At 36.4% G+C, this 14,365-nt stretch overlaps 1 protein-coding gene across 4 annotated transcripts in view; it reads left to right on the top strand.

Annotated features, from left to right (window-relative positions):
* The window catches only part of ADCY1 (adenylate cyclase 1), a 150,544-nt gene that overhangs the window by 108,851 nt on the left and 27,328 nt on the right, over positions 1-14,365 (top strand). For all 4 annotated transcript variants that reach the window (XR_003533050.1, XM_027675962.1, XM_027675961.1 and 1 more), the window contains exons 8-10: positions 8,364-8,519; positions 12,011-12,205; positions 13,603-13,700. Coding sequence is in view for 3 of the 4 variants with exons in the window: in XM_027675962.1 (XP_027531763.1) it covers positions 8,364-8,519; positions 12,011-12,205; positions 13,603-13,700 (449 nt within the window). In the remaining variant the exon portion in view is untranslated. The remainder of the gene's footprint in view (positions 1-8,363; positions 8,520-12,010; positions 12,206-13,602; positions 13,701-14,365) is intronic.

Raw genomic sequence — 14,365 nt, 5'->3', positions numbered from 1 at the left:
GACACAAGTCTGAACACATACATGAATGTCTTGGACTTTTAAAACAGGTCTGATACAGTTAGAAAAACAGATCTAATTCTAATATATTAAATATTTTCAAGATTCATACTCCATGCTTTAGACACGTAGACATTCTCTTAGTTTCAAAATGTTGTAGCTTTGTGAAGTATTGTATATATTACTGTACATGGATATCATTTAAAGAAAAAAAACTGTAGGCCAGTTCTTTTGACCTCAGAGCCCCTTACATGAACTTTATAACTCTGCTTAGACCCAGTTAAATAACTTTTGCTATGAATGATTCCCTGATAACCTATCAGATTAATCCTCTTATGGCTTTCAAACTGTTTGCATAAAAATTAATTTAATTTAATTTTTTAATAGAGTTTATCTGATTTTCATCCTAATTCTTTGTTCTTTCATTGTCAGCACTGACATCAAAGTATCTTTGCCTCAGTTTTCCTGCTGGCATGGCTGGCTCCCAGAAGCACAGCAGCGGTAGCAGGTTAAGCTGGACTGTCTGCTTCATTTCTTTAGTTGCTTTAGGAAGTGTGATTCTCCCGCAGTATGACACCTCTAAGGTTTTGGCACAACCTCAGTGATATCTGAGTGGTTTTTTTACTTGACCTTGCTTCACTGTATTTGTTACAGCAATTCACTCTGTGGTGACATCTCTCTGGTTTTGAAAAGACTCATTATTTCACCAGCTGAGAAAACAGCCCAGCACAGTTGATTAAGCAAAATTCCTAAGGTACTTCTACAGATAGCCAAGCAGTGTTCAGAAGTGATCAAGTTTTTGTGAGGGGAAAGACTTCCCGGAATATGTTGGTTTTTGTCCTTACAAAAGTGGGCCTACCATCACTGCTACTCATTGCCAGCTTAAGGGAACCTGCTTCACTGTGTAACTTTGCCAGCTCCAGAGATAAGGCAAAGGTAAATAATGCATTATCAGGAAACAGTAGAGCTGTGTCCAGGAAAGGAGGTCATAATAATTACAAAAATAATTGGGAAACACTACAGATACAACTTATTACTGTTTATTTCTAAATGTCTCTTGGATTTTACAGTATACTTCAAATATAATAGATAATTAACTTCCAATAGGTTGCTAATCACCATCTGCAAAATTTCTAGTAATGTGAGTTATTCACCAACTATGATTTCAAATATATTAGCTATCTTTTATTTGTGGCAGTGTAAACTACAGGCTATCTGCATCTATGACTCAAATAACACACAATGATGGACAGTCATGAAAGGTCCATTAAAGTGAGTACCATATCTGTTTGCCCTTTGGGAACTAACTGTTTCTCTGAAAAGACTGACGTTTCTCTTTCCTGCCTTACCGTGTACATACAAAGCCATGCTAGGCAGTCTCAGAAAATCCTTTCTGTAGCTTGGCTAGCCCTGCTCTCTTATCTGAAGTCTCTGAGTAATACTATGACCATCCTGAAAATCCAGGTGAATTCCAGGTTTTTTCAGAATCCTTATGTAGTTATCCAGCCAGAGGGAAGTGGATGCTGATTATAGGTATGGCTCTCTGTGTTCTGTCTGGTTTACTGTGTTGAATCATGCTCTAAACATTCCACGCAGACAGAATTTTATTTTTATCCAAAAAATAATTATAGCCAAACCAAAATACCAGTGGTCTATTTGAAAAGAGAAGTTAAAGCAATAGTTGAGGAAGAGGAAAGCACTATTGTCAGTCTTAGGAATTTCAGAAAAACTCAGTTGAAAGCGTGAAGGCTCTCACTAAGCAAAAACAGCTCAGAAGCATCCTTTGGAAAATACTGTTTAAAATGTAAAAAATTTTACAACCGTCAGAAATATCTAGAGCAATTAGATACAGTACACACCTATGGCATAATTAATGTGAACTGCAGATGGATTTAACAACTCAAAAGGTTGATCACTTAATTTCTTCAACTCAGGATCAAATAGGCACATATCCAGCAACCTGAATTCATTCTAACTTGCATGACAACAGCTGCAAGAAAAGTGGCAAAAGCTGTCACATCACTTTCATATTTTGTTGCTTCATCTAGGATAAACAGATGTGATTTTAAACTTCCTACATTGCTGTCCTATCACCAAAGAGTAACAGGAAAACAAACAAGTTTTCCGTCACTCTTCTGCTTGAAAAGTCAGTATTTTTGTCTTGAAGTACAACATCCTCCTTTACTGTTAATCAACACAGCTTTGTTGTGTGAAGCAGATTATCTGCCTTCTATGTTAAAATAAATTACTAGACTATATTTTTCCACCGTCAACCAACAGGTTTTGTCTGCTTTTGTCTTTCCTGCGACTGATTTGATTTTTTTTTCCCCAGCATGGAATTAACCTTATGCAATATATCACAGAGAAAATAGCATAGATTCATGATGGCTTTTTTGCTTTGTATAGATGAAATACATAGTAACTACATGTGCTTGACTTTTGACTTTATTGGTGAATCACTATTAGCAACTAGCATGTTTCAGAAGTAGAGCTGCTCTTGGGATGCTTTCTATCATATTCTGATAATACTTCAACTAAACTTTTAAAAGTGAAACAATTTGATGTGTATAATCTATGTATTACTAGGAGTTTTGATAGAAATTTGTTGGATCTTGTCTGACCTGATTAAAAGATGTCATCTTGGCATCATCACATGAACAAAAACCAAAGAAAAAGAAGGCTACAGAAGGAAAAAAAGTAAATTGAGTGATATAATATGTCTAAAATTGTTGCACTTAATTCTTTTTAATTTATTATTTCCATTCAAAATTAAGTTCTGTCTATATTTGTGGGAAATTTCCTTCTCTACAAAGTTAATTTGATTAAATCACTCTGGTTAGGTCTGTGGTAACATACTACACTGTTCTGATATTCTCTTCTTTTTCCAGTCATGTAAAATTTTTGTTTTCCACAGAGCACCTATGACCCAATAAATCCATCCATGTGCCTAGCAGTTCCCTAGGACTTTTTTGCATCTGACCCTTCTAAAAATATACTTTGTCTCAAGAAAGTTTTCATAGTTGTTGTAAGTTGTCAACTTTCTGGACTTATTCATTCTGAGGGTATTTTTACTTAAGGGACTGTATGCTTACCAACCTTTATGGAGTGCTAGAGCTCTGACTCTTAATCTGTAAGTAGTAACAAAAGAAAAGAACTTCATAGTTAATGCAGAGCATGTAAAAACTTTTCCTGCTACTCATAGAAACTCTCTACTTTTCTAGCACATAGCAAGCAAGAATATATTTGATCAAGTTCTAATTTGAAATGCCTCAAGTTAGGCATCTGAATCCATATCTGGGCACACACTGGTGATTTCTCCTTTCAAACTGATGTCTACCTGCAGCTGCCGCTGCTGCCATGACTTGGAGAATCCAGCGGTTGTCTTTGCTCTTGATGGCTGACAGTTCCTAACAAGGAATTTAACTAGAGATCTGAATGCATAACTTGGGCATATCAGGTTTTAACACCTTGGATATACCTTAGCAGACCTGATTTAACAGGTAGAAACACGGCCATTTAGTGGAAGCTCTATCTGGACAGGGACTGTTCTGTCCCTAAGACTTTGTATTGCACAAGTTGTTGAAATACACAAATCCAAACATTGGAAATAAATTGCTTGTGTTACTGCCCAGCAAACACAGAGAGAGAATACGGATGTTTGTGTTACAGAGTGTGTTGCTCTACATCTTCAGGATTGTTTCTGCAGTTGCTGTGAAGCTGCTAATGCATCATTGTCAGTGTGACAGCCTGTGGCTTGGGCTGGCAGTGATATTAGAATTACTTATGTGTTCTAACATCGTTCTCCTCTCTTTTTCTTCCTACGTAAATGTGTAATCTGGAGAAGGGAGGAACATAGGGCACCGGTATAAGATTTTCTCTGTTATTGGTTTCCTAGAGATTGCTTTAGTCTTTACAGCTGCTAAAAACTTTTTCTACATCTGTGTCAAGAAAGTGGTCACACTATTCTGAATATTAAAAATTTATCTTACAGAAGTGGCTTTATTTTCTGGTAAAAATCCCTGATATACTTTCCTGATGGGCAACTGAGGTGTGATAAACAAAATGTATCATAAGGGCAGTAGAAAAGGGTGGAAAAGCAAGTGTCTGGTGATTTTAACTGTAAGAAGAACAAAACAAAAAGAAGAAAAAAAAATTACCTATCTCAGGACAAAATGACTCTAAGATGGTAATGGAACAAATACTACTACTAAGAGGCATGGTCATGCCTGCCTGAAGATACAAAGCACATACAGACATAGTGCTACCTCATTTATGGTTTCTATAAATGTGTTTTGAATGTCATTAGTATCTTCTTTCCCATGCCATTTTATGCACTGTGGTTGAATATAGTTAGGGGAGTAACAGTCTGCTGACATTTCTGACAATCTCAGGTGAGCACCAGTTAAATGCTTGTCAGAATATTACATGGCATTCAAACACTGGGGTGTTTTCCCAGGATTCTAATCTGCACTTGTTTGTATTCTGCATACCTAAAGACATTCACAGACCTGTAGATAGCCTGGATGCTTTCAGAGTGCTCTATTAGAAAATCACAGCTCTTAACCTTATTTGCCAGGTGTGTTTCAGCAAACAACCAATCTTTGCTAAAATTATGAAGTAAATGAACAGTAAACAGAATTAGAGATGATCGTGAGGGTCAAAAAGAACTGTGAAAGTAAAATGTTTTGACAGAATGAGCTCGAATGGGAATGCTGCAGTCCAGCTTTCCTGTAATGCTGGCCTGGAGCAAAAGCAGAGCAAAAGCAGAGTGAAAGACACTGAGGTTGGGGTTTTTGTTTGATTTTTTTTTTTTAAGTCTGTTTTAGCAAATTATACTGCGTTTCTTGACTTTATCAGAGACTTAGAGCAGAGGGTGAGATTACTTAAATATTCCACTGAGTAGTTCAGTGTCAAAAGTGTTGTTCTGCTGTAAAAGCAATAATAAAAAGGAGACATGATTTGTGAGATGAAAGTGAGAGAACTCCTTTGTCTTTTTGATACTGTGTATATATAATAGTAGAATGGAAAATCCTCAGTTCCAGTGCAGAAATCTATATGTCTTGCAACCACTAGATTAAAAAAAACCAAACCAAAACAAACAAATGAACAAAAAAACCCCCAGAAACCTCCCGCCAACCAACTAATCAAAACTATATATAAAATTATACATGATCTACTGAGAAGTACCAGGGTACCCAGTTTGTGTGTATGCAATATCCTTTGTGTGGTTATGTTCTTGGCCAGCCATGAAGAACAGTAGCTGTGTGTGTTCCACCAATTTTCATAGCATTGCATAGTAACTGAGTTTGGAAGGGGCCTTTGGAGGTCATGTGGTCAACCTCCTTGCTCAAAGCAGGGCCAGATTTGCAGTTAAATCCACTTTTGAATGAGTTCTAAGTGTTTACCAGGCTGGAGATTTGGCAGCCTCTCTGGGCAGCCTGCTCCAGCACATGATAATCCTCACAGTAAACTTCTGTTCTTTGTGTCAAATAGGAATTTCCTTCGGTACAGCCTATATTAATTGCCTTTTTTCTGGGTAATATTTGGGATGAGTCTGGCTCTGTCTTCTCTCCAGCTACTACTTAAGTGGCTGAAGATGGCAATTAGATCCCTGCATCTCTTCTTCCAGCTAAATGAACTGAATTCCCTCAGGTTCTCATGTGCTTGAGAACTGTACTTGTTTTGGTGAACCTTTGCTGAACTCACTCCAGTTTGTCACTGTTTTTTCTTGTACTGGGGAGCTCAGAAGTAGATACTCTACTCCATTTTTTCCAGTGACCTGTGCTGAAATTTCCATTTAACTTGAAAACAGTTCGAAAATTTTTCTGAATTTCCAATATATAAAAGGTGTATGCTGTTGATACATTATCTGCCAGTAGGATTTATAAACTGAAAGAGACTTGTTGATGGTAAGAGCTAAAAATGTTCTACCTTATTTGAAGATAAAGTCAGGAAACTGAATGAAAACATGTGGTTAAAGAAAAGTCATGTTGGTGGCAGGGCCACACTGCTGAGTCAGACTGTATTCATTCCAAATTTTCAAGTTGCAGATTGTTCTCAAAAGCACATCTATTATAAGAAGTTTGTATGGAGGACAGTCTAAATTATTCTCCTCGTAGGAGGATATAGTCATTCCCATGTGCTCACCTTTCAGAATCGTGCCTTCTTGAATCTTTTGCTAGTAAGATGTTCTACCTATTCTTTACCACTCTTGTGTCTATACTATGGCATTTCCATAATGAAGGCTGTCAGGCAGCTTTTGTTGCTCTCTAAATTTATTTAAAAGCATCTTTCCAAGCCAATCTAGTGGCAACCTAAAACCAAAGTTGTTGACCTAATTAATACAATGTCCACACTGAAAAGTTTGAGCAAAAAAAGAGCTAATGACTTCTTAAGATATTGTCCACCTGTAAACTTCTGTCTAATCCCCTATTATCCCCTTGTCTTAAAAAAAAAAAAAAGAAAAAAAAAGAAACAAAATGCAAAACTGGAAGAAGTTTCAAGAAAGTTGCTAAATTTGTTGTATCAAAACTTTGATAGAGAGACTGAGTAAAATATAGAGAACTTCTAGAGGAATTATAACTACATTAGGAAAATTTGTAAGTAGAGTATCTCTCCAAAAAGCGTGTTTTGGCTGTTGGGAATGGTAGCTCAAATGCTGATCATATCTGCCATACTCAAGTCTAACAACCATCTACTTGGTGTCCTTAGGAATACCTAAAGGATGATTAGTATGTGAATATCCTTGTACAGTATCTTCTGTGCAATTCAGTGGTAAGTCTTCTGCCAGAAAGCCCTTGAAAGAAAGGGTTCATATTGGGAATCTCTTCGCAGAGACTTTTGTTAAACTATCACTTATACAAGTGATTACACACCAAATACACTAATGTCCTTTTAGAATTCAGCTGACAACTGTGCAGTGCAGTGCTGGTGATGCTAGCTGGCTTCAGTCAGCCTTCCAGTGCACAATAAAGCAAATGTGCATACCTAGGCACCTTTACACATTTGGAACGTGTCCTATGTTTATAACATGGCCATCTGCTAGAAAAAAAAAATAGTGCAACATTTTGGTCATTTTTGTGTTTCATAGACAGAGCATGACTGACTGAACAGGGTATTGAGAGTTCAATAATATATTACCTTGATTACCCAGAAAATGCAAGTGCCTAGCTATATGTGTTAAACATCACAACAAACCAATCTCTGAGATGCCATTTGGAACATAAACAGTGTCATTTGCCCTGCCCCTCGAAATTTAAGTGTCTATGGAAATGTGCATTAAACAAATGCTTTCAGTTTCTTCTTTGTTCTTTGATCATTGAAGTAATGATGTAAATGGCTCTAGTAAATCACAGTATTGTGAAGACTGCACATCAAATTCTCAGTGCCATTTGAATGAAGATTTTGGACTATGATTTGCTCTGTCTTTTGTATCTAGGAACACTAGGGACCAAGTCCTCTGTACTACTTTATTTTGCTGTTTCAGAGTATATGTATTTTACAAACTTAAAGTCCCATACAGTGGCAGCATGGGGGGCTTCCACATTTCTCATTAACACTGCTTTACACATTCCACATGTCTACAGAAGCATAAATAAGTTTGGTATAAATACAAAGGATAGAATATTCTGGTCTGTGAAAGCATCTGAATACACAATAGGGGTTTACTGAAGTCAGCAAGAGATAAATACATGCTTAAGAGCTAACCAAGAAAATATTTGTCCTTGCTGAACTGCGAATCCTGTGGTAAAAGGAATAGATTATACCCAACCCTCTGAGAGTATTTCTCCGTGGTATAATGCTCTGTGCTTTGAAGAAATAAGATGTAAGATATAACATCAGTGCCTCACAAACTCCTTCTAAGGCATATATATATATGTCTATCTTTAAAGCAAAAGCTATCCTTTTCAGATTTTAATGAGCTTACCAATAGCTGAAATAGCAGAATGAGGAAAGACGAAAAAGACTGAAATTACATTTTTTAACATCGACTGATAAAAATCCTGATTTCCTCATTATTTTTCCTATATTTTCCTAGAATTTATTTTAACATTTAAAAATACAAGTATTGCCTCTTTCATGAGTTTATCATTAATACACTGTTTTAGAGTCTAAATATCTAAGTAGAAAACAGTTCCCAAAATTTTAAGTATGAGTTTAAAATCTGTTCAATAGATTCTTTACATCTCAGATTAAAAAAGATAAAGTAATCTTCATTTGCAAATATAGGATGTTTATCAAAATGCATTGCTTCTTGATTAGAATATTGCTTTGTTATGACCACTAGGTGGTGCAAATGACTGCAAGTATATATGTCTGCATGGGAATGTAATGACAGTTATAAATACTATTTTTCTGATCAACAGATATTTCCTGGACTGATTCTCTCAGACATTAAGCCTGCAAAAAGAATGAAGTTCAAGACAGTCTGCTATCTGCTTGTTCAGCTCATGCACTGTCGTAAGATGTTCAAAGCAGAGATCCCTTTCTCCAATGTCATGACGTGCGAGGATGATGATAAGGTAATCCATGTGGGCCATGTGCACTCTTTGTGCATCAGTTCCAGGACTGCATCCAGCAGACTTGCTTTGAGAACATAAGGGGTGATGTTATCGACTGAAAGAGAAGTTTCTGGTGTTCCTACTGGAGCTGAAGCTAGCATTATATAATGCTCACTGTAAAAACAAAATTTAAAAGGCCTCAAATTTGAAGCACCTCTTGGAAACGCCAGTAGAGGTGGCTTATGTGGTTTCTATTAAGGGCTTCCTTCACAGAAATTAGAGTTTCTGAGGCTTTTTCCATCATTTTGAAGAGATATTATTTTGCATCTTTTGTCCATCACAGTCTGAAGCTGTTGATGGCAAATACAAAGCAACAGAATAATTTTATATCTCTACATGGTTCTCTAAAAAATGAAAGGCAACTGATTAGTCAAAACCCCTCTTAGTCCCTAATACAAATCCTAAACATGGAAGTTCCTAATACAAATACAAATTCTGCTTTCTTGGATGCCTTGTAATGCCATAAATCAAAATTGCTTTACATACTAGTAGCCTGATTTACTTCCTTTTCTGTACATGAATTTACCCAGAAATTTATGAAAAAAACCCTTTAGAATTGCTCATTCCATTTTCTTAGCCAGCAGGTGGCAATATTACATAGTCACTCCACCAGTGAGTGGTGTCATTGGAAGCAGTAATTCAGCTAGACTGATTTCTCCACATTATTTGGGGGGGAAGGTTGTTTGTTTGGGGGTTTTTGTTGTTATTTTTGTTTAATAATGTACATTTATTGAAGATTCAGTCTAAATCTTACTTTCAGAAAACATTCAAAATTTCATATTTTGAGTTTTACATATGCTTGTGTTTCTTCTGCAGGAAAAGGGCAGAAAAGTCTGTTAGTATCTTTAAAACACATTTGCAGTGGAGACTTTCAGAAACTCCAGATTTTATTTTGAAACTAGCCATGTACAAGACCTTCCAATTGTGAATTAGTGCTGTCTTTTACTATTTAAAAAAAGGAACCCACACGTTCTTTGAAACATATGCAATATTTTGCATTGTATCTTGTGTATATGTATATATAAATATAGTAATATACACAGAAAATACCCCTATGAGTTTGCTAGGGATCTGATGAAAATTTTTGCATGTCAGAACATTTTCAGTGAAGTTCTACAATGCTGTTATTAACTGAAACAATTGTTTTGAGCTTTTGTAACTTTTATGTAAAAATTATCACGAATTTATATTATATGCTATTAATATAAATACACTGTGTTGCAGTGCAGGGTTTCTTCAGAGCTTTCAGTCCTCAAATCATGTAAATCAGGTAAAACAAGCAGGGCTTTAAAGGCTTTGAAACCAGTACATTTCTGGGAAATATAAATACTGGCTTGATCACATATAAGGCAATCTAAGTCTGCTGTGTGAAATAATAATAGAGATAAAAATAGGAGACACAGAGGAAATCATTATATGTAAGGAACAGCTATTTTGATTAAGAACAGTAACTTTAACCCTATTTCAAAATGGCAGAATAGATAATACAATTTATTCCATATATCAGAATAACACCCATCATCTACCCTCCTTCCAGGTTTTAAAGCAAAGAAACATTCTTTTTAAATGCTATTTTGCTCACCCTGTTATTATACTATAGGCTTAAATTTGAATTGTAAAAAATCCTCGAAGATGTTCTTTCTGCTGCACCTTATGCAATACATATGGTAACTAATTATTGTTTATGTCAAGTAAAATTATGTATTCCTGACAATATTCTTGAAAGCACTCAGTTTCCCTGCAAACTAGTGGGACAAATGTCTTCTGCAAGAGAACAAATTTATCTCTTTAGAAACACTGAGAATAGTTGTTTGGCTGGCAATTTAAGATTTCAATTATTCCGAACTGTACCCAGAAGATCAGAATTAAAAACTCTAGTCCATGTAAGTCCCCCAGATTATGTTTCACGTTGAAACAATTAGTTCTTACACCACAGACAATTTACGAAGTAATGGGATCTGATAGTTTGAAGAAAAATGTTTCAAGTAGCCTCATAATTGTTTAGTGCTGGTATAGCCTCCTCTCTACATGCAAAGCCAGCAAAGCAAGACTGGGAAAGCTATTTTTATCTTTGCTAAGGTCCATTTTTCTTTATGATCAGAAAGCTAATGTGCCAGTCAGCAGATAACCCTTCCCGCTGTTCATACATATTCAGTTATAATATCCATATAACATAAGCTATGTAAGCTAATGAACTGCTGTACTCCACAGTCTGTTTACTGATGAGGATCTCATAAGAACTACTTGTGGAATAAGACAGGGAATGGCCATTCCTGCAGGATTGCTTAAATAGCAATCACCACCTTTTTTTACTATCTGGTTTAAAAGGATATTTTGTAGTGTAACCTTTAAAGAGGGGCTTATTAAGTACTGACTGCTCTGAAGAGAGAAATTTTGTTTGCTTCTTTAACATCTTGCTGACAGACTCTACTGATTATATCCTGAGCAAACTTGTCATTCCATAATGTTTTGAATTGTCTTGAACTCCGCAGATGTTAGATAAAAAAGTATTCCTTTAACTTTATAGAAATAGTAGAACTTGCCCAAGCTTGGTTGTCAAAACTCTTCTGGGAAGTAAGGCTTGATCCCTCTCTATTCATAGTAGTACAGATCTAGCCATAATGGTTTAGATTACAGTGCCCTCAACTGATGGTTGCCACCAGTGTGGCGGAGATGCCGCTCACGGTCTCCCGAGTGCTCTCTGTGAAAAGCAAGACAGCTTGTCTAAAATCCCTTTCAGATACGCTCTGTGATAAATATTTTCCACTGAAAGGGACTGTAAGTGATCATCTTGACAGTCATGCTACCTCAGCCATGAAGGAGCCAGTTAGGCACAGGTTAGCTCTGATAATTTATTGGATTGTGCCATCTGGATCTGCAAGTGCACGTGAGGCATACTCAAGAGGTCTTAACAAGAAAGCCACTTGGGTGAGTTAAAGATAGGAACACTTGAGATTTCAGGCCCTCTGAAGTCACACATGGTCATTTTGTAAGTGGTTAAGGAAAATTATCTTTTCAAAATATGCATTGCTACCTAGACAGTAGGACTTTTCTTGTGTCATGAAGAGCCTGATTATATTGTCTTCAAGATGTCCAGAGCTTCATGCCTTCTGTCAAGAAAAAATAATTGCAAGGTAAAGTCACACTGATTGGGAGCAAACTGATTATTTCCTCAGTGGCAGAGAAGTGTCAGGGCAGTGTGTGAAGAGAATTTCTGGATTAAAATCCTGGAATGCAATGTGGGGGGGCTCTCATTGGTTTGAATGAAATCAGGATTTCGGCTAAGGAGTTTTTTACAAGATGGCATTCGCATGGAGATAAGATCTCTGTCTTTTGTAGTTACTCTGTTTAATGAACTCCTCATCTTGACTGTGAGCTTGAGGTAATATGAACAGCAATGAAAAATTTCAGTGCTAATAAAATCTATGCTTCTTCCTTCATCTGTGCCCCAGAGGAGAGCATTAAGAACAGCCTCTGAAAAACTCAGGAATCGTTCCTCTTTTTCTACCAATGTTGTATACAACACTCCAGGAACTCGAGTAAACAGATACATCAGCCGCTTGATAGAGGCCCGGCAAACTGAGTCTGAGATGGCTGACTTGAACTTCATTACCCTGAAGTATAAGCAAATTGAGCGTGAAAATAAAGTAAGGGAGTTTTAAATTATTTTTACTGATTTCACTGACCATGAGCCACCTAGCATTGGGGTTTTGTTTGTTTTTATACAATATTTAAATTCTACTCGCTATCGTTAAATACTTCACTAGACTGTCTCTCAGTTAAGAGGGAGACATTATCTATACCTTGTATCGAAACGCTTGAAGGGGATAAAAAGAAAGATCAGTATCATCCTACTTACCAAGATCCTATTCCATAATGTTACATATCCTGTGTTTTCATCTTTCTTTTGCGTATCCAAACTGCCTGACCTGTGTCCCCTGTCTCATGGCAATGTGGCTGCCTACTAACTCATGTGCTCTGGAAAAGTTTTAATGACAGGAGGATGCTTCTCTCTGGATATTAGCCTGATAAGTATTGATCCCATCAGTTCTAGAAAATAACCAAAAAAAACCCCTTAAGTCTCTGGGCAAGGTTGTGGTCTTGCACCAGTCTGACTTTGCTGAAAGCAGTGGATTAACTCCAGACTTATAACTATGCATATAAGCTAACAATTGTTCCTACCTTGGTTTTGTTTGTAAATACAAATTGTTTGTATTTACAGCCTGTAGTTTATGTGTTTTTTAAAAAGCAAAAGTGTTATGGTTTTGGATTAATTTGGTAGTAACATTTAATGTTCTACTGTAAGTCACTTTATAGTCTAAGATTTCATGTCTGTACTGTTTCAAGTCAGAAGTCTGTGTGCCATATTGGATCTAATTTTTTAAGGTTTTGAGCATAAATTTTGATTTGAAGTTTCCAGAGTAATTTATTATCCGAGTGTAACTGTTCTCTTTCAAAATAAGAAAGTCTTTTGATGTAAATGAGATTGAACTTTGAATCTTTCTGAGAAAACACTTATGTGTTTCTACCCCTATAAAGTGTTATCTTGTAAAGTGTGTAGCTTAGTGGAATTGAAGACAGTAGCTGCTCAAAACTAAACCCATGCATCTCATTAGCAGCTGCCTCCAAGTCCACTCATTAGTGTCCTGTCCCGAGCAGCTGAGATGACAGGACTTCTTGAAGGCAGCACCAAGGGGTGTTTAGCCTTGTTTCATGATGAGTAAGTAGAGAATAGGAAGTGCCACCTCCTTCTAGTTCAAAATGGCTGAATTTTTTTTCTCCAAAAGATAAACTTACATCTGAACCTAACCTAGTTTTGACTAGTTACAAGGTAAAACAGAAGTCTGTCAAGGAAAATGTTGTGTAGACTTGCCTCATCTGTTTTTTTCATGTGAATTAAGCCATGATTATTTGTATGTTTTCAAACTACGTAGGAGCTTGTTTTATTTTAGGCTATAGTTCTTTCTTACTGAGAATGGACAAGTGTTGCTAACTAGGTGTATGTAAAATATCTACTGTCTTAATTTCTTCCTTTCTTTAACAGTACCACCAGCTTCAAGACGAGTACTTCACCAGTGCTGTAGTTCTCTCATTAATTCTAGCTGCCTTATTTGGCCTTGTCTACCTTCTAATAATACCACAGTAAGTTTCTGTCTTTTGCCGTTATAAATCAAAGTGGAACATCTTCAGACATCCTGCACAAATCAAAACATTAAAGTCTTCGGAACAGGAATGAGCACCAAAGTTGGCATCTTCTAATATAGGAGATTCTCTGCTATATATTCTCAATCTAATCTCTTTCCATCTATTTGTCCAAAGGAGACACTTTTCACTATCTTTTTTTTTTTTGGTAGAAGGATGCACTTGGAAGGAAAAAACACATTTAAACTTATTTAAACTTTCCATGTTTATTTCTAACTTATTTAAAGCATTTCTGTGCTACAAACAAAGGTTTTACTACAGCTTTTTTAGATGTGTTTGTGCTGACTTTGGATGAGGTGCTTCAGGTATTGATAGCAACATAGATAAAACTATACGGATTTTAATGGAAAGTAAGTACTGAAGTATCCACCTAGCTTTTCGACCCAAAATTTATAGCCTGCATTGAGGTTTTTTGTATCAATGCTATCACTACATAAACTGCCTAGTGGATAGTTTGGCCATGCACTCATAAGTTGCAATCAGGCCTTGACTGCGCTAACCCAGACAAAACCAAATGCTCATGATGTATTTGGGGGCTGTTCTATTACTATTGCTGAGTGATACAGTTTAGTGATTGCTTCAGATTTTGTCAATTCTATGTGATT

Source organism: Neopelma chrysocephalum, unplaced genomic scaffold (genome assembly GCF_003984885.1).
Source record: "Neopelma chrysocephalum unplaced genomic scaffold, ASM398488v2 Primary Assembly neopelma1_26, whole genome shotgun sequence".
Classification (NCBI taxonomy): domain Eukaryota; kingdom Metazoa; phylum Chordata; class Aves; order Passeriformes; family Pipridae; genus Neopelma; species Neopelma chrysocephalum.
Note: the sequence above shows the minus strand (reverse complement) of the source record. Positions and strands in the feature narration are given on the sequence as shown.